A 19,139-nucleotide genomic window follows, 5' to 3' on the forward strand; every position below is an offset into this window, starting at 1 on the left:
AGGGACAAAAAAAGCCAAGAAGGTCAGGTACACATAGTCTCCAGAAGAGGTAGATCAAGATGGCGGGATCTCTGGATAAAAGCTGTGCTCCATTTACACTGTTAGCTTCATGAGTTGCTTGATCCCCAAACAAAGTACCTCTACAATTAAATCTATCCTCATTCTCCTTATGCCAACTCATACAATGAAAATATCAACAATGAATAACAATAGCAAAAAAGTAATACATAACAATGTTTTCCATATGTCTTTTCTTGGCAATATCAACAATGAATAACAGTAGAAAATAGAAATACCTAGCATGGCATAGCACTGGTCGGATATGTGCTCTCAACCGACCGGGTCCCCGTAGGGTTGCCAGCTCCAGGTTGGGAAATACCTGGAGATTTTGGGGGTGGAGCCTAAGGAGGGTGGGGTTTGGGGAGGGGAGGGACTTCAATGCCATAGAGTCCAGTTGTCAAAGTGGCCGTTTTCTCCAGGAGAACTGATCTCTATTGGCTGGAGATCAGTTGTACTAGCAGAAGATCTTCAGCCATCATCTGGAGGTTGGCAACCCTAGGTCCCCATAAGGACCCTCGCCTCCACATTCTGGGCCAGCTGAAGCTTCCAGAGCAGTCTCAATTTATGGTCTGCCTTTCTCACTGGGACTCAAGGTAGATTACAACTATGACAGAACTATTCAGTCAAACAAGAATCTGATTGCAAAATATGATAACATTTGAATGACACCAATATTTGCATCTAACAGCACAGATTCCTAGTAAAAACAAAGCTATTCAAGCAAAGCTGTCGCAGTGGAACACATCAAGAGAGGCAAGCCCTTCAAGTATGTGGGTCCTGCACCATTAAGGGCTCTATAGGTGATAGTCAGAACTTGCACTGAGCCTCGTCACTGATCAATAACCTATGGAGTGTCTGCAGAGTTGGAGGGATATGCAGACTTCACTCAGCACTAGGTGCTCCTGGCATACACAAATACACACACACTGGCAATAGGGTTGCCAGGTCCCCGCCAGCAGTGGGAGGTTTTTTGGGGAGGGCGGGGTTTGGAGACGGGATGGACTGCAATGCCATAGAGTCCAATTGCCAAAGTGGCCCTTTTCTCCAGGTGAACTGATCTCTATCGGCTGGAGATCAGTTGTAATAGCAGGAGATCTCCAGCTAGTACCTGGAGGTTGGCAACCCTACCTGGCAACCCAGGCAATCACCAAGGTCCACGTAGTGAGCAGGCTGGCCCAGAGAAAGAGCCTATGTTAATGGCTATGGAGATTTCCTCCTCATAACTCAGCAATTCAGTCTGAGTGCCCCTCCCACCCAGAAAAAAGGATAAATCTTCTCAGAGAACAAGGCTGAATGAAAAACAAAGATAGAGACTTTTGTATCAGCACTGAAAAATTCCACTTTGCCCTCAGCATAGTCCAGGCAAACCCTGATCTTCTTGAGTTCATGTGTCAAGAGCAAAGGGGTTCGCTTAGGGAAGGTAAAAGCTGAGAGCTCCAGAAGATCGAATGGATCCTCCACAGACCTTCCTATAGCCCAGATCCCCTCGTGAGGGGAAATATTGATATTCTCCTGCCTCCTCACAGATTCTCTGGCAACCCCCACAGCCCAGTCGCCCCATCCCTTTTCCCATATATTCACTTCCCACCAGCGTCTCCCTGAGAGGAACCCTTCAACGTTCAACACACAGGTCCGAATAGAAAATCTCTCTGCATTCTCAGGCACAATTTGACGTTTCCCCCCACACTTCACACTCTTCAGATCTTTAGAAAGGATGAGATAAGGATTTGCCGTGTTTGGATTCAGAATCACACTCACTGCAGGATGGACAGAGAGAAAAAGGTGTCAGGGGCAGGACCAGACACACCTGAAATTTGAAAAGTGGTTTTTTGGGAACCTCTTTCCCCCCCAGGATTTTCTTAGATCAGAAAGGGAAGTCTACATATGCTTCCAAATTTCCAAGAGCACTATGTAAATACAGTTAAGCAAGAATTTATGGCTCCGCTCAAACTCTCAGGGGCAAAGATTTTATGGGAGAGAAAAACAGTGATCTAGGATTTGGGTAAGAAGAGTTTATTTGATAGAGCTTAGATATAAAAGGAATGTCACAGATTCCCATTTCTTTTTAATTGCTTTTTCTTATACCAGTATGATCTATGTATCTATGATTCTTTTCTGCTTCATTTTCTAATGTTTGGTTAGATTACTTTTAAACAAAGATTTAATTGTGTGAATACTGGCTGGAACAAAGTTTCCACATGGGACCTGGAATGAATGAATAAATAATCTTCTGATTTCCCCTGTTAAGTGGTGCACGTCAGGGGGAAACATTCAGTCACCACACCATGTTGTGATGTATTTGTGAGTTGCTTTAATTCAAAGAAAAAGACTTTTAGTGTCCATGTAATTGCTTTAAGATAATGTCCCTACACATGATGTGCAGCTAAGCATCCCTTCCCATCCAAAGTTTCCCTTCTCCTTTAATTCTAGTATGTTACCTTTGTTCATTGCTCGATCCAGAGTCTCTGTTATATGGAGGAAAGAGAAACAATAAATGTACAGTCATACCATTCCTACATATGGCAATATGCCAGACTCAATTCATGTTTAAAAACAAACATTTAAGGGCCCATTAGTACAAGGAAGCATCCTTGACATTGAACTCTGTCCCATTTTGTTTTCTTCCTCTGCCTTTTGCCTTCTCTGCTTGAAGACGTATCTGCCTTGGAAAGTTTGTGGATAGGGCTACCAGCTCAGGGTTGAGAAATACCTGGAGATTTTGGGGGGTGGAGCATGAGGAGGGTGGGATTTGGGGAGGGGAGAGACCAATGGAATATAATGCCATAGAGTCCATCTTCCAAAGTGGCCATGTTCTCCAGGTGAACTTATCTCTGTCATCTGGAGATCAGTTGTAATAGCAGGAGATCTCCAGCTACCACCTGGAGGTTGGAACCCTATCTGTGGCCTTAGAGTCAAAGGCTTCTCCATCCCTGCTGTATAATCAGCTGCCTGGCCCAACGTGCGGCCCACGGTTCACCTTCTTCCCCACCCACAAAGCTTCATATTCATTCACCTGTCTGGGCAATACCTTTGAATTTCTTGATATACTCTATTAGATCTACTGTTTTCCAAGAGTAACTTCTGAGTCTCAATTCCATCTCAGGAGAAGAATGTTCCAACGCTGGATCCTTCCGAAACCTGGGAGGGGAGATGGTGAAATTCATTCTGTGGCTGCTGTAGAGTAAAATTAAATGCCTGGTGTTCCAGAAATGCAGGTTATTAAAGGGAGGGGGCAAGCTCATTCATGTATTTGTAAAGTGCTGCCAAGTCACAGCCGACTTATGGTGACCCCATAGGGTTTTCAAGGCAAGAGACTATCAGAGGTGGTTTTACCATTGCCTTCCTCTGCAAAGAAACCCTGGAATTCCTTGGTTGTCTCTCATCCAACTACTAACCAGAACCGTCCCTGTTTATCTTCCGAGATCTGACAAGATCGGGCTAGCCTGGACCAAACAGGTCAGGGTCAAGCTCATTTAAAGGTAAAGGTGTCCCCTGTGCAGGTAATTCCTGACCCACATGGTGACGCCACATCTTGACGTTTACTAGGCAGACTTTGTTTACGGGGTGGTTTGCCATTGCCTTCCCCAGTCATCTTCCCTTTACCCCCAGCAAGCCGGGTACTCATTTAGAGCAAGCTCATTTAGAGCAAGTAAATTAGTGGGGATATGAAAAGTTCACATACCTTCTGAAAGTGCTTTTGATTTCCTGGAAGAGAGACAGAGAGAGAAGCTGTCTTACTCGCACAGAGAGAACATAAGGTGAAGACCTGCTGGGACAGACCCAAGATCTGTCTAGTCCAGCATCCTGTCTCCCACAGCCACCTGCCTGATGCCCCGAGGAATCCCTCAAGCATGATATAAAAGCAATAGCCCTCTTTTTCTGTTACCTTTTCCTATTGCCTGTTGGAAGGGAGGGGCCATGGCTCAGTAGATGACCACCCGCTTTCCGTGCAGAAGATCACAGGTTCAATCCCCAGCATATCCATTCCAAAATATCAGGAAGTCAGTGATAGAAAAGAGCCACTGGGGAGACACTGCCCGTCAGAGTACACAGGAATGATGCAGAAGGTCCCAGGTTCAATCCCTGGCATCTCCAGTTCAAGGGACTAGGCAAGTAGGTGATGTGAAAGACCTCAGCCTGAGACCCTGGAGAGCTGCTGCCAGTCTGAGTAGACAATATTGGCTTTGATGGACCAAGAGGTCTGATTCAGTATAAGGCAGCTTCATGTGTTCATGTGGATAGACCAATGGTCTAGTTCCGTATAAGGCAGATTTCATACGTTCATGTGACATGCGGCTTGTATGAAACAGCTCCACTGAGCCATTGTTGTGAGCAGCCGGACCCCTCCTCTCGTTAGAGGGTGCCATGGAGGCATGGGAGCCAAAGATTGGCATAAAAGCAAGACATGGCTCTCCACAAAATGGATGCCCCTCAGACAGTTTTGGGGTTTATCTTGTATGTCAAGCCTGGGCCGGAAGGAAGCTGACCGCTGAACTTTTCCCCCTGGCCCTAAGGTGTGCCTGGCAGGACCATGGGGCTAACTAATCCCCATTGTGTCACCCTAAGTTAATTTAAGCAAGTGCTCCAAGCAGACCCTTACTTACCCTATCTGCACCCATCCCTGCAATTAATCAGTATTCAAGAGAATAGCCCAGGCATTCTCTTGGGTCCTGATGACCCATTAAGCCACTCCTACCCTTTTGCTGTTGGTACTGTTTGTGTCATTGAGGTCGGTATTTAGAAAAGGTGTCACATGGGGTTTTGTTTTGGGTGGGTTGCCCTTCAAAGCACTGTTCAGCCTCCCTCCCACTGGGAGCGCACTTGGGAGACAGGCCACTTTTAACATGCATTTGTCTCAGGTTTCTGAATTAATAAAGGGCCATGGAGGAAGGCTTACTTAAAATAGCATTTCAATCTCCCTGCCCTTCACAATGTATGTGTGATTTCAGTTTAAGGCAAACTCTTTAAATCATACCTCTTAAAAAGTTATTGTCCATAAAAAACACTTCCCCTCTTACTTGCAGGAATTCATTTGCTGGCTGATGGCACAACTCCTTCATTGTGGTGATAAGATCGCTTAGACGGGCAATTTCCTTTGAAAAGTTCCCATCGTCTTCTTCTTGCTTCTTTTCTATCTTTTCCTCCAGTTCCCTCAGCTGGGCTAACAGGAGTCCTTCTCTTTCGGCAATAAACTTGTGCATTTGCCCCATCACAAGCATAATCTTCTCCCTCTCAGCTTTTATTTGCATCTACAAAGAAATTGAGGAAGAGACATAGGATTTGCCATCAAGGAAAATCAGATAAAATCCAGTGAGAACAAATTAGTCTTACGGGAAGCTTTCCATGAATGCCATGAATTCAGCGCATGAGGATCGATGGTGCTGTGATGGAATGTAGCACTAATCACGTATGCTGTGCAGTTCATGTAAGGAATGTATAGATACGTTTGGCACACAAGGCTTGACTGAGTCTTGCTTATTTTTTCAGGTTTCCAGGAAAAGTTAAGGTCTCACTATCCCTTTCAAGTTCGATCTTCTGCCAAACTAGTTCTCAGCACAAAGAACAATACCACACAGTTGGTTGAAGGCCCCCCCAAAATCCCATTGTGAAAACAGTTACTATTTGAGTATGCTAAGAGTAGGATCATAACACGTCTTTAGAGAATGTAAAACAGAAAGGTGAGTGAAATAATGCGTTGGCCTATGTACTAGCATCTATATAAGCTGGCCACACGTTATAACCCCCAAATCTGTTAGATTTGGAATTCAGTGAAATCTGCTTTTCCCCAGTTTGGCAAAGCTTTGGGTAAGAAGGTTAAAAAGAAGCTTATAGGGAAAATATATTGTGTGAAGTAGGGCCTGAGCAAACCAATCAAACCCATAAAGGACTCCATAAGGAGTCTGCCCCAATCCACCCTTCCTGGAATATCAGCACCTACCAGATGTTTCTGACTCTTCACCTGTCGATCCAGTCTCAGTGCCTGAAGCTTTTCTACATATTCCTCCCAGGACTGTAACTTGTCCTGTACAAACAGAGAAGTTTTTGCTCTGAGAAAAGGATAGCTTAGCTGGCAGCCATCCAAGACTTTCATCGAGAAAACTTTCCCTTCTAGGCTAGAGTAGGGAAACCAGAGCCCAGATACACCAGGGTCTAACTTCAGTGCTTCTTGTGACTTGCTAAAAGACCTTGCAAAACTCAGGTGGATCCTTTCTTAACTCTTGTCTGCAATGATGGCTCTGCTGAAGAAGAAGAAGCCAGTTAAAAAGCCGGGGGGGGGGCAGAGCTGAGCACCACCATTTTGAAGACAGCGCTAAGATCTGCTCCTGCCCCTCCAGATTAGTGCTATTTCCACTTTAAGGCAGAGCGCAACTCCATGCAACACTTTGCTCTGCCTTAGAAGGCCCAGCCAGGAGACTTACGAGCTGTGAAGGAACTCAGTGTCATGTGGAGGTTCCCACATAAACCCAGGACATATTGTGTGCCAACTGGGGGGGAAACCCCATATAGAAACAGTCACAGTGTATTTTAAAGAAAGGCCTGGGCCCATAGTGAGTGGGAGATGAGAGGAGAAGGCCAGGCCAGAAAGCTCATGCCTTCAGCTCTGGAAGGCGCTGCCAATGGCTTGAGAGAAACCAGCTGAGGCAGCCCCTCTTCCCAGGACTTCTAAAAGATGCATGTCCTGAGAGAAAGGCAAGAGAGGTTCCCCATCCATGGAAAATTACCTGTATTTCCCATGTAAACACTTAGGCACCTGTAACTGGCACACAATTCTCTTTAGGTAGTGTCTCACAGACAAGGAAATAAACAATATTTGTTTGCATTTCAGATTCTTGCTAGTCAGGGGCCATAATAGCAAGAGGCAATAAAACTCCATAGTGATGATTCCTTCCTGTGTTCCCATCTGCTCCTTAACCAATGAGGTTTCTGTCTCTTTTTGGAAGAGAGAGTAGAAATTGCTTGAGATTCATGGTATTCTCAGGAGATATGTTGCAAGGTGTTGATAGTATATATAGGCATATATTGTTAGGTAGTCATTACCTCGTGATGCATTTGCACGTTCACATTCGCAAGAGAGTATGACATGAAATAGTGTTCTTGGCTTTTTGGATCTTACTTTTGGACCATTACGTCTGTAAAAAACTTGTATACTTGTACACCTGAATCCAGCAGATCAAGAGACGTATGCGCCCGCTGGAGACTAATGAATTCCCGAGAGAGTTTGAATATGAAAATGCAACACAAGACACTACCTAATTTGGCTTCAGTTGACTAGATATAACTAGGGTTACCAACCACCTGGAGAAAAAAATGCCTTGCCCCTTCAAAAGAAGCTTCCTGTGTTGAACCAGTTTTTTATTGCATGGAGGTAAATAACATCATCTGGTAAGTAAAACCCACAAAGCCTCTGTTAAAGGGGCAGGGTGTTTTTTCTCGAGGCAGCTGGCAACCCCAGATATACTCTGCAATTACTATACCAGTTGTTATAACACAGAACATCTGCTTTGTCCATGATTTGTGTAACTAAAATGGTTACTGTAAAAAAATGTTTGATTACTGTGTTTAATACCTTTTTTTAAAAATTGCCTGTCAGAAAACATGTATCTAAATATTTAAAATTAATAAAAGGGGTACCGAAATATAATAAATAAACAAATAATATTTAAATTGAAAATTGTGTGTGTGTGTTTAAAGGGAACTTTAAGGGAATCTTGAGCCATCTCAGTGTTATACACCCACAGATGGGCATCTACAGGGGAAACTGGACATGAACCCAAATTTATTCTCCTGGCACTGAGATTTCTTACCTTGTATTTTTGGGCCGCCTCTTCCATGGGAATCACCATGTGAGCTCTGTGAGATGCAGCTCTGTCACACACCACACAGATGAGAGTTTGGTCATCTTCACAGAAGAGTTTGAAAGGTTCCTGGTGCCTCTTGCAAAATGTCCTTCCATCCTCTGCCCCCTTCCCCACTTGAAGTCTGAATTTCTTGGCTATTTCTACAAAATTAGCCAGCTGCCAGTTTGGCTTCAGGTTCGTTTGCTGAGCTGATCCTCGGCACTGAGGGCAGGAAGCTCCAGCGACCGACTCTTTCCAGGTCTGGGTCAGGCAGGCTCGGCAGAAATTGTGGCCACACTCTGTAATGGTCACTGGATCGTTGAAATAATCCAAGCAAATAGAACAAGTGGTTTCATCACAGAGCTCTTGGATGAGAACCCCAGTTGCCATAGCTGTAGTGACAGCATTACTTTCGGTTTTCAGGATTTCAAGCAGAGACTGGGTGTTTCCCTTCCTGGCACGGACCCAGGATTCAAAGTGCATAAAGGGAAGTTTTAGAATAGATCCTAAAAATGGACTGAAGTGATTCATAGGGGATTTCTTATGTTCCCAATTTCAGATTAAGCAAGATTCTAGGGCTACTAGACTCCCCCTCCCCTTTAATCCATTGTGGCCCATTGTCTCCCATTGTTGTGTAGTGATTAAGAGTGGTGGTTTGGAGCGGTGGAGTCTGATCTGGGGAACTGGGTTTTATTCCCCACTCCTCCACATGAGTGGGGGAGGCTAACCTGGTGAACTGGATTTGTTTCCCCACTCCTACACATAAGGCCAGCTGGGTGACCTTGGGCAAGTCACACTCTCTCAGCCCCACCTACCTCACAGGGTGTCTGTTGTGGGGAAGGGAAGGTGATTGTAATCCGGTTTGAGTCGCCCTTAAGTGGTAGAGAAAGTCAGCATGTAAAAAACAACTCTTCTTCTTCTAAACTTATGTTTGACCAACTGGTGATTGGGATCTTCAGCACTGTTCTTAAAGCTAATAACTTAGCCACGCTAAATGACTGCTTTGAAGAAGTGAATAATTGTCACTGAGGGGGAGGGTGTTTAATGTCCCCCCTTGCCATTTGCACAATTCCATTTTTTCATGGCTTAGGTTTTTTAATGGCTTCTTTTTAGTGGCTTGCCTTTTAGTATTGTGGTTTCTAATTGTAATATGACTCTAGCATAGGGTTGCCAGGTCCTTCTTTGCCACTGGTGGGAGGTTTTTGGGGCAGAGCCTGAGAAGGAAAGGGTTTGGGGAGGGGAGGGGACTTCAATGCCATAGAGTCCAATGGCCAAAGCTGCCATTTTCCCCAGGTGAACTGATCTCTATCGGCTGGAGATCAGCTGTAATAGCATGAGATCTCCAGCTATTACCTGGAGGTTGGCAACCCTACATAGGTGCACTGCCAGTGTCAGCCCCAGCCAACAGCTACTTTGCAGGAGCACAGGTGCTCTAGCCAGCACCAACATCCTCACAATGGCATCAGTCCCTCACTCGTGCCCTTCTGAGGGCAGCTCCTCCATGGAGGGTGCAAGAGAAGGAATCCTGCAAGGAGCATGGCTGGGCAACTGAGAAAAGGCTGGGGATAAAAGAGACAAGCAACAGGGCTGAGGAAGCAAGAATGAGTGGGAGGAAGTGGAAGCAGAGACTGCTGCAGCAGAGAAGGACCTGGAGCAGATTCCCAAGGAGCAAAAGGGATGGAGAGAAGAGCTTGAGGTCTGAAGAAAGAGACCTGGCGCCCTCTAGCAGTCCAAGTGGAAATAGCAAAGGACTTGTGTGTGTGCATATTGTGTGAGTGTGTGTATTGTGTGTGTAAAGGGCCATCAAGTCGCAGCCGACTTATGGCGACCCCTTTTGGGGTTTTCTTGGCAAGAGACTAACAGAGGTGGTTTGCCAGTGCCTTCCTCTGCACCGAAACCCTGGACTTCCTTCATGGTCTCCCATCCAATTTCAACCAGAGCTGACCCTGCTTAGCTTCTGAGATCTGACAAGATCAGGCCGGCCTGGGCCATCCAGGTCAGGTGTAATGTACGTTATCATGTTACTTTGTCATTAAAGATGTACCTCTGGCTGCAGTTGGTCCAGGTGTTGTCCTTCGCCCAGGCCGTGAATGCTTAAAAGGTAAGACCCAGCATTTTTAACTGAGCCCATAAGTTAATTAATAAATAGCATTACAGTGGCCACAGAAATCCCTCCCTTCCCCAAACCCTGCCCTCCTCAGGCTCCGCCCCCAAAATCTCCCTCCGATGGCAAAGAGGGGCCTGGCAACCCTACTTCGAGACCAACAAGATTTTGGAAAGTATAAGCTTTTGAGAGTCAGAGCTACCTTCGTCAGATACAACTTGAATCTATTTCTTCTACTGCCAGACCAACACAGCTACCCTCCTGCAACTGACCTCCAATGGGTTACTATTCTTGAGTGAGTTTGATTATAGAATTCGAGATGTGTGGTGGTTTGGAGGTGGGGATTGTAATATTTCTTTTGCTTCCTTTCACCAGCTCTTTCTTTCACAATCCCAGCAAAAAAATGTCCTTAAAATTCACTATTATTTGGGTCAAGGTGTTGCATTTGAAAGGCAAGGAGATGAGATGAATGGGCTAGCTCTGGAGCATCCTATCCCCACACTCTGCGGAGGAACTGCTCTTAGACCACTAACCTTCTCACACACTTACCGACACATGTCTCGTAGAGAGCTTGTGAGTCGGGTTGCTGATGACCAGGTGGGTCCTGGAGTTATCCTGCAGTTATAACTGATAGACAGACTTCAGAGATTCGTTTCCCTGGAGGAAATGGCAGCTTCAGATGGGGGAACTCTATGGCATCACATCCCCACTGAGCTTCCTCCCCAGACACTGTCCGCACATTCCCGGGCATTACCCAAGCTGAAGTTAGCAACCCTACCAGTCTATGGGTGACAGAGGAAATCTTGGCGCAAATGGAACCTGAGCCTTGGAGATTTCTTTAAGTAAAGTCATTCTTCCTCTTTAATGAGTAAATGGCCTATGCTTAAGAAAGTAAATCATAGATGGTTATGATTAATACAAAAAGGAACGGAATCAAGGCAAACAAAAGATAATTCTCAGAACTGAGACAGATGTCCCTTCTCTCGTGGTCTGTGCTGTCTCTTTTCTCCTTTGGAGAGTCCCCTTTTCCATTCTCTTTATGGCTAGTATTGGTTTGGATGAGCATTCCTTCCCAGTTCTCCCCAGAACTACCCTTGAGACCTAAGGAAGGGGCATCATGGTTCAATAGGTGGAGCTCCCTGACCACGGCTGCCCTTACCTCCTCCTCTTCCTCGGCTCTCCTGGGTTCTGTGTTGCCTCCTGCCCCAAAAGAAGAAGAGTTCTTAATTTTCAAAGGGGACATCTCCCCCACTTCCTCCTTGTAGTCCTGCCTTTCCTCGGCCCTCATGTCCTCTGCTGCTGGCTTCACACCAACACAAACTTCAGAATGAGGAATGGATTGGCCGTGCCAGACTGAGTCAGAATGTTGCAGAGATTTGGTGATGTTGGGGGATTCCGGCTCCCTGTTCTCAGAGCATTTTGCAAATCTTGGTGGGTGAGTACCACAGAGTAGATCGGCACAGGGAGCTGGTGATGTGGCCTGAGGAGTCCTGCCACACCGTACAGACCTACAGGAGTGCCCTTCCACTTCAGAGGACCAGACGTCAGGAGAAGCTCGCCTGGATTGAAGATGCCCACCGGCTGTGTGGCAGCACTTCAACTGGCCTAACCATTCCAACCGGAAATAAGGATGTAACCTCTCCCCAGAAAATGAGGCTGAAGGAAAAGTGAAGATTGGGTCATCTGTATCAGCGTCAAAAAATTCCACTTGTCCCTCTTTATAGTCCAGGGAGACACGGATCTTCTTGGGCTCATGGCTCAGAATACAAATGTTATCCTCAGGAGAGGTAAAAGCCAAGAACCCATAAGGCATCACTTTACCCACAACCCATATCCCTTCCCTGGGGCAAGCATATACCAAGCCCTTCCTCCTCACAGACTCTCTGGCAACCCCCACAGCCCAGCCTAGGCCTCTCACTATCAGCTTCTCCTCTACATCCACCTCCACCTCCCACGAATGTTTCCCTGAGGTGAATCCCTCACAGCCCAGAACACAGGACACAATATCAAATCTCTCAGGATTGTCAGGTCGATACTGCATTCTGTTCCCTTTTCTCACAGTCTTCAGATCCTCAGACAAGATAAGGAGAGGGTTGGCCGTGTTGAGATCCAGGGTCACATTCACTGCAGGATGGATAAAGACAAAAGAGAGAGACAGAGGTTCAGATTGGTTCTTCAGGAAGGTGGATTGGTTCCAGGGACAAAATTAGTCTCCTTGGAGAACAGGTTGGACATCCCTGTCCACCAGGTGCTGATGTGGCCGTGTTATTTATCTGGCTTGGGTTGGGAATGTGTTGCCATTAAGGGAACCACTAAGGGAACCACTAAGTTACAGGAGAGAATCTAAAGCACTATCCGACTCTTGGATTTACTAAAACATCTCATTTTTCAACATCCATCCCCCCGTAAAATGTTCTCTCTTTTACTTTAATCCTAGAAAGCCATCTTTCTTTAGTGTTATATGGAGGAGAAAGGGGGAGGTTATTAAATTTTGATTGTATTATCTTACACATAGCAACATCTCAGGTTATTAAATTTTGATAGTATTATCCTACACGCAGCAACGTTTCATTTCTTAAAGCACATACCGTATGCAAATACCCTTCAAAAAGACTAGGATTTTAATGAGGAAGACTGAATTTAATTTTTTGTTCCCATCTCGGGTTTATTTTAGTGGTGAAGAACAACAAGCTTCTGGGAAAACCAGGTGGGAAGAGCACCCAAGGGCAAGAAAAGAAGGCTTTTCCAGTCTGGCGGGTAATTGAAACCAAAAAGACGGGGAATGGAAGCCACTTTAACTGTTGGTTTTGAAAATCTGTATTAATGCCTAATGGAATAAAGTCTATTACTGTCTTTCCTAATCCAGCAAACCCCAGAATATCAACTGCAGCAGAGCAATCAAGAGGGGGGGGGTCTGCATGCCCTGCTTGAAACTCCCCAGAAGTGGCTGGAAATGAATGCTGGGCTTGAAGGACCATTGGTGTGGTCCAGCAGAGTTCTTCTTAAAGTCTTAGGTGTAAAAGGAGGATGGGATCTTTACAACCTAAAGGAGAAGATCAAACAACAATGAAAAGCCTTGCTCTTGTTTTACTTCTGCAGTTCTTCAAAAACAGAAAGCTACGCTAATAAGGAAATTTGGACAGAATTCTACCTGTCTGCTAATTGCAGCACCTTCCTCCAGTGCAAACAGCCTCTGGCTCTGCACTTAGCTGAGTGAAGATGTAGGATCCAGACCTTTAGCTCTTACATTGGTTCTTATATTGGCCGACTTAATTTTTGCACATTTCAGCCACGTTCCTAGGGATCACCTTCGCCCAATTCATTTGACCCCCAGAGCCATTACCCTCCCTGAGCCGTCCCCCTATACCTTCTTGTTTCCTCAGAGTCTTCTCTACAGTACAAGTTTCCAAGGTTCTCCCAAATTTCCTTTCCATTACAAGACCTGCCGGTTGAGTCACTCGATCCTGCTCATACCTGGAAGAAAAGAATATTCACTGGCCCTTATTTATTCAGATGACAGCTGCGGAATAAAAAAGGTAAAGGTAACCCCCTGTGCAAGCACTGGGTCAAAACTGACCCATGGGGTGATGTCTTATCATGGTGTTTACTAGGCAGACTATGGACGAAAACGCATGGTCGCTTTAGCCTCTTTTATTCCCTGTTTCAGCCAGGATTCAGCCAGGATCGAACACATGCGTTTTCGCCGGACGTGCGTTCGATCCTGGCTGAATCCTGGCTGAAACAGGGAATAAAGGAGGTTAAAGCAACCATGCGTTTTCGCCCTATGTTTTCGGGGTGGTTTGCCATTGTCTTCCCCAGTCATCTACACTTTACCTCCAGCAAGCTGGGTACTCATTTTACCGACCTCGGAAGGATGGAAGGCTGAGTCAACCTTGAACCGGCTACCTGAAACCGACTTCCGTCGGGATCAAACTCAGATCATGAGCAGAGCTTTGACTGCAGTGTACCACTTTGAGCCATGGGGTTCAATCAACTGTGGAATAGGCAACTGTTTTTCCCAAGCCAGGCTGCAAAATTTCCCTTCAATGTTCATGTAAATATGGTTCATATTATTCCAGTCAAGGATGGGCAGAATATCACCCACAGTCAGCCAGCCAGCTGTGAGCTGGTTTTCAGTGGGCTGCCTGCAGCACTAATGGAAGGGAGGGGATTCCTGTCACTTCTGCCATTCTTTCTGGCCTCCTCCACTCATGCTCAACAGCAGCACTTGCTCGTCTTTGATCACGGGTTTGGTCAGGAATCTCTTCTCCTCAGGGAGTGGGCTGGCCCAGTCCGGTGGCCCAAGTTGTCTACTGCAATGTGCAGCTGTGGAGCAAAGGTCACAGCAGAAGCCACGGTAGAGCCAAGAACGGCGGGAGGCAAAGTAGAGCATGATCAGCCATGTGTAAGGCAGCAGCCACAACACAGAAGGGGATATTTGTGGCTCGTCAAAGTATGAGGCGACTTGTAGGTTATCCGGGCTGTGTAACCGTGGTCTTGGTATTTTCTTTCCTACCAAGACCACGGTTACACAGCCCGGACAACCTACAAGAACCAATGAACTCTGACCGTGAAAGCCTTCGACAATATTATGGGGCAACGGTCTTCCCAATTGTCCCAGTCAGCCTAAAGATTCCCATGTATGTGTGAGTGTTAAGTGAAAGCGCATTAGCACTATTGGGAGTGAAGGACAATGCAAAAATCTCTTTGGCGCAAACACACCAGTACTATTGGGGGAAGGGGGGTCAGTAAAGCTAGAAAGGTGGACAGGTCAAATGCTCCTGTCAGTTTTTGGTGTGATCCCGTTGTTTACTAGCGAGACCTCTTGCTCTCCCCGTTCATTTCCCACTGGCCTGCTGAGGGCTGATGGGAAGAGAAAAAAAATTAATGGTATCATGCTGACGTCATGAGGTTACTTCTAGCAAATAACTGAAAGTGGCATCACATCACAGGTTTGATGTCAGTGTGATGCTCTAAGATTTGGGAAGTACTGTGTGATTTTACCATAGAGGTTTGCCAAAACCCTAGAGCACTGCATCATCGTGCGGGAGATGTGACGTCAACGACCAGCATCACCCATACAGCACCATCTCCCCCCCCCACAAGCTCCCTCATTAGTTGTCAGCTATTAGCTGGCAACCCTATGTTTATCCAGAATGCTAAACAGGTACTGCATTCCTTCAAACCAGCTGTCAATCAGTCAGTCTGTCAGTCACTGATCTCTGAGACAGCAACATGTACTCTCAGCGTCTCCTAGGTTAAATAGGTAGTCGGAATGCCTATCTTGCCTGTTCACTATACAGTATGGATTCCTTTAACCACAAAAAAAAAATATTTTCCTTTCTTAGCCAACAAGCCTCATGTTTACTTTATCCTAAGGCTCTGCCTCCCCCTCTGCTTGGGCACACCCTAAGTTCTAGTATTATGAGAGAATATGTTTTCCTTTCTTAGCTTGGGGGGGCGGGCGATGGTGCTGTATGGGTGATGTTGGTCGTTAGAAGTGACGTCACATCTCCCGCACGATGATGCAGTGCTCTAGGGTTTTGGCAAACCTCTATGGTACTCTATAACTTACTATACGCTGCCCACTTTATAAGCCCCAGAGAGAGAGAGAGAGAGAGAAGAAGGGAGGGGAGGAAGACAGAATTCGGCCCCCTTGCGGTCCAACAAGGTTCACCAAAGTTAGGGGCAGCTTGACCTCCATCTTCACAGAAAGAAATGTGGGGGGAAGAAACCAGCCAAAAAAGTCCCTGAACACCAAATTTAAATGTTCACTCACAAACGCAACACAGCACTAACACCCAGGTAATTGACTAAGGGAGGTACCACACTGAGATCTTTCCCCTACGTGCATGTAGTTTTTTTTAAAAAAAAATGTGTGTTAGCCAGACACTCAAGGTTTGAAATATGTGACTTGCCCACGTTCTATCCACCATAAAACTATTACCTCAAACTGGACCCAGAGTAGGGGAAATTAGTTTCCAGAAAGGAATAACAGAAGACTTTGTAGATCTCAGTAGGGATGCCCCAAAATAAAATTATAAAGAAAGAGTGAGAAGGTGATTGTAATTGTAACTTGGTTGGATTAAAAAATAATAAAAGTACAAAGAAATAGATATGTACGGAACCTATACTAAGCACCTGAAAGCTGATTCCCTGAGCACTCACACATGCACACATATACACAACAGAGAATGGGGAAAGGAATGAGGGGAAGAGAAGAAGAAGAGTTGGTTTTATATGCCGACTTTCTCTGCTACTAAAAGAGGAAGAATCAAACCGGCTTACAACCTCCTTCTCCTCCCCTCCCCACAACAAACTCCCTGTGAGGTAGGTGGGGCTGAGAGAGTGTGACTAGCTCAAGGTCACCCAGCTGGCTTTGTGTGGAGGAGTGGGGAAACTAATCCAGTTCACCAGATTAGCCTCCACCACTCTTGTGGAGGAACGGGGAATCAAAACCAGTTCTCCAGATCAGAGTCCACTGCTCTAAACCACCGCTCTTAACCACAACACCACGCTGACTCTCGTGGCCAGGATAGGGGAGGGAAAGTGGGTAATATACTACCTGATCCAAGGTGGGTGAGAAGCTAGGGATTACAGGGTGTCCATAAGGCAGAAGTCCCATAGAGAGGAGGAGCCTGCAAAGCTATTGAGGTGTGTTCAGGTAATGGAAGAAACCTGGCACGCTTTTCACAGACCTGGGCCACTCCTTTTATGGGGAGAAATGCCATAGTTTAGCATGGGATCTGACTTTCCCAGGCTTAGGATTGGTCCAAGAAATGAAGTTTGAATTTGGTTGGGCAGTTTGAAGGGAACTGCCCCCCCCCCGCCCTCAATTCAGCAGGAAGAGTGGAAATGACACCTGACATTCCAAGGTGAGGGTATTGATGAGTCTTTTTAGCATATTGACAAAGAATGGTGGGCTTAAATGTCCTCTTGATAGCTCCTTCTGGGTGGATTGGATGTTAGGCTGCCTTTTTCAGTGGCTGGATTGGGTTAGTGATACTTAAGGGTTGCCCAACTGTTTATAGTAGGAAATGGCTCACATTGCCATGATTTATTTTTGACTTATTTATTTTTGAATTTATATACTGCTCTATCCCAGCCAAGGCTGGGCTCAAAGCGGTTCACAGCATTACCTCACATGAGATATCCTATGGAGCAAGGGATATGATTGTATTATGAACGCCTTGGAGCATCATGACTAGTATTCATTTTGACTAGTAGCCATGGATAGCCCTGTTCTCCATGAACATGTCCACTCCCCTTGTAAAGCCTTCCAAGTTGGCAGCCATCAGCTCAATCTGTGGCAGGGAGTTCCACAATTTAACTATGTGTTGTGTGAATAAATACTTCCTTTTATCTGTTTTGAATCTCTCACCCTCCAATTTCAACAGATGACCCCACGTTCTAGTATTATGAGAGAGGAAGAAAAGCTTCTCCCTGTCCACTCTTTCCATACCATGCATGATTTTATAGTCTTCTATCACATCTCCCCTTACCCTTCTTCTTTCCAAGATAAACAGCCCTAAGTGTTTTAACCGCTTCTCATAAGGCAGTTGCTCTAGCCCCCTGATCATTTTTGTTGCTCTTTTCTGCACCTTCTCAAGCTCTGCAATATCCTTTTTAGGTGTGGTGTCCAGAACCATACACAGTATTCCAGGTGTGGTCTCACCATAGATTTGTACAAGGGCAGTAGGGTAGCAGCAGTTTTATCCTCTATTCTTCGTCTGATTATGGCCAGCATGGGATTTCCCTTTTTCACAGCAGCCGCACACTGGGTTGGCATCATCATCAAGCTATCCACTATCACCCCAAGATCCCTTTCTTGGTCTGTCGCTGCCAGCACAGATCCCATCAGTGTATATGTGAAGTTGGGTTGTTGTTTTTTGCCCCAATATGTATCACTTTACCCTTGCTCACAGTGAATCACATTTGCCATTTTAATGCCCGTTCCTCCAGTTTGGAGAGATCCTTTTGGAGCTCTGCACAGTCTGGTTTTGTTTTAACCACCCTAAATAATTTGGTGTCATGGCAGCCATTTTGTGGTTGTGCCCACCAACCTGTATCACAATTCCAAAGGTGATCACAAGCTGAAAAAGATGGAGGACCCCCATCTAGAACGTTGACTTACTGGCCACAAAGAACCAGATCTCACTGCATCTCTAGGTTTGATTCCCACCCACACCTTCACAAAGGATTGCTCAAATATGAGGAGGACACAACTTTTTATGATGACAAGACCACCTCCCCTCAATTTCATCTCCAGAAACGGAAGGCTGGAGGTGGGGCTGTGCCAAAATAGAACATCTGAGTTGTATGCAGGAGGTCCCAAGTTCAATTCTACGTAGCCAACAATTCTGGGGGAAGTACCCAGAGCCTTTAACTGAAGCTTAGTGTGTGGAAGTGAGCAGCTGAAGATTTTTATCGTTTAGAGGAATATCCCATTAACCCTCTGTTGCCTTGACCAGGATAGCCCAATCTCATTAGATCTCAGAAGCTAAATTGTGTCAGCCCTGGTTAGTACTTGGATAGGAGACCACCAAGGAAGTCAAGGGTTGGTATGCAGAGGCAGGCAACGGCACACCTCTTCTGAATTGCTCTTGTCTTGAAAACCCCATGAAAGGTTGCTATAAATCAGCTGTGACATGACAGCTAAAAAAAACCTTCTCTATTAAAGGGACAAGACATTAAACTCCATGACATATCTAGCTAGAGAATCAGGCTTTTATCTGTTGAGTGAGACCTCCATTTGAAACCCTGGAAAGCCAGTTAAAGTACACTATTGCTGACTTTTACAGACCATTTTCTATTGAAGAAGACACTTGATAAGAACTGGATATACATGCACACATTATCTTTCCCAATATTGGAATCAGCCACCTAGACCTCCTAGTTAGCTTTTCAATTACAGACAAGGTCTGTTTGGGCCCATAATTTGGCACTCACAAGCACCAAGAAGAATCTGTTCCTTTGACATCAAAACAACATCTGTGGGAATGAACAGAAGAGGCAAAAGAAATTCAGGGTTCAAAAAGCAAGCTAAGTCGTTGGAAGCACCTGTTAGAAATACGTAGCCAAGACTTGATTTCAAAATTAAGTAACTGATAGACAGCTACCCTTTTTTCTCACAGGAG

The 19,139-nt window shown here is 45.6% G+C and overlaps 2 protein-coding genes across 2 annotated transcripts in view; both read right to left on the bottom strand.

The window, feature by feature from the left end:
- Positions 1-1,284: 1,284 nt before the first annotated feature.
- On the bottom strand, positions 1,285-8,288 carry LOC130472993 (E3 ubiquitin-protein ligase TRIM7-like). Its single transcript, XM_056844506.1, has 6 exons — positions 7,866-8,288; positions 5,999-6,082; positions 5,079-5,309; positions 3,743-3,765; positions 3,074-3,255; positions 1,285-1,817 (listed from the first exon to the last, which is right to left on the bottom strand). Exons 1-6 carry the CDS (start codon positions 8,286-8,288, stop codon positions 1,285-1,287), a joined length of 1,476 nt encoding a protein of 491 aa, XP_056700484.1.
- A 5,891-nt stretch (positions 8,289-14,179) lies between these two features.
- The window catches only part of LOC130473003 (zinc finger protein 883-like), a 32,946-nt gene continuing 27,986 nt past the window's right edge, over positions 14,180-19,139 (bottom strand). The window contains exon 6 of the mRNA XM_056844518.1: positions 14,180-14,328. Within this exon, the coding sequence (XP_056700496.1) occupies positions 14,180-14,328 (149 nt within the window). The remainder of the gene's footprint in view (positions 14,329-19,139) is intronic.

Source organism: Euleptes europaea, chromosome 1 (genome assembly GCF_029931775.1).
Source record: "Euleptes europaea isolate rEulEur1 chromosome 1, rEulEur1.hap1, whole genome shotgun sequence".
Lineage (NCBI taxonomy): Eukaryota > Metazoa > Chordata > Lepidosauria > Squamata > Sphaerodactylidae > Euleptes > Euleptes europaea.

Excerpts from the sequence above, each read along its gene's own strand:
- LOC130472993 (XM_056844506.1), bottom strand. The coding sequence starts at position 8,288 with ATGGCAACTGGGGTTCTCATCCAAGAGCTCTGTGATGAAACCACTTGT. Across the intron at positions 6,083-7,865 it reads AGGCGGCCCAAAAATACAAG|GACAAGTTACAGTCCTGGGA; the intron begins GTAAGAAATCTC and ends CTGTTTGTACAG. Across the intron at positions 5,310-5,998 it reads TGAAGAGTCAGAAACATCTG|ATGCAAATAAAAGCTGAGAG; the intron begins GTAGGTGCTGAT and ends ATTTCTTTGTAG.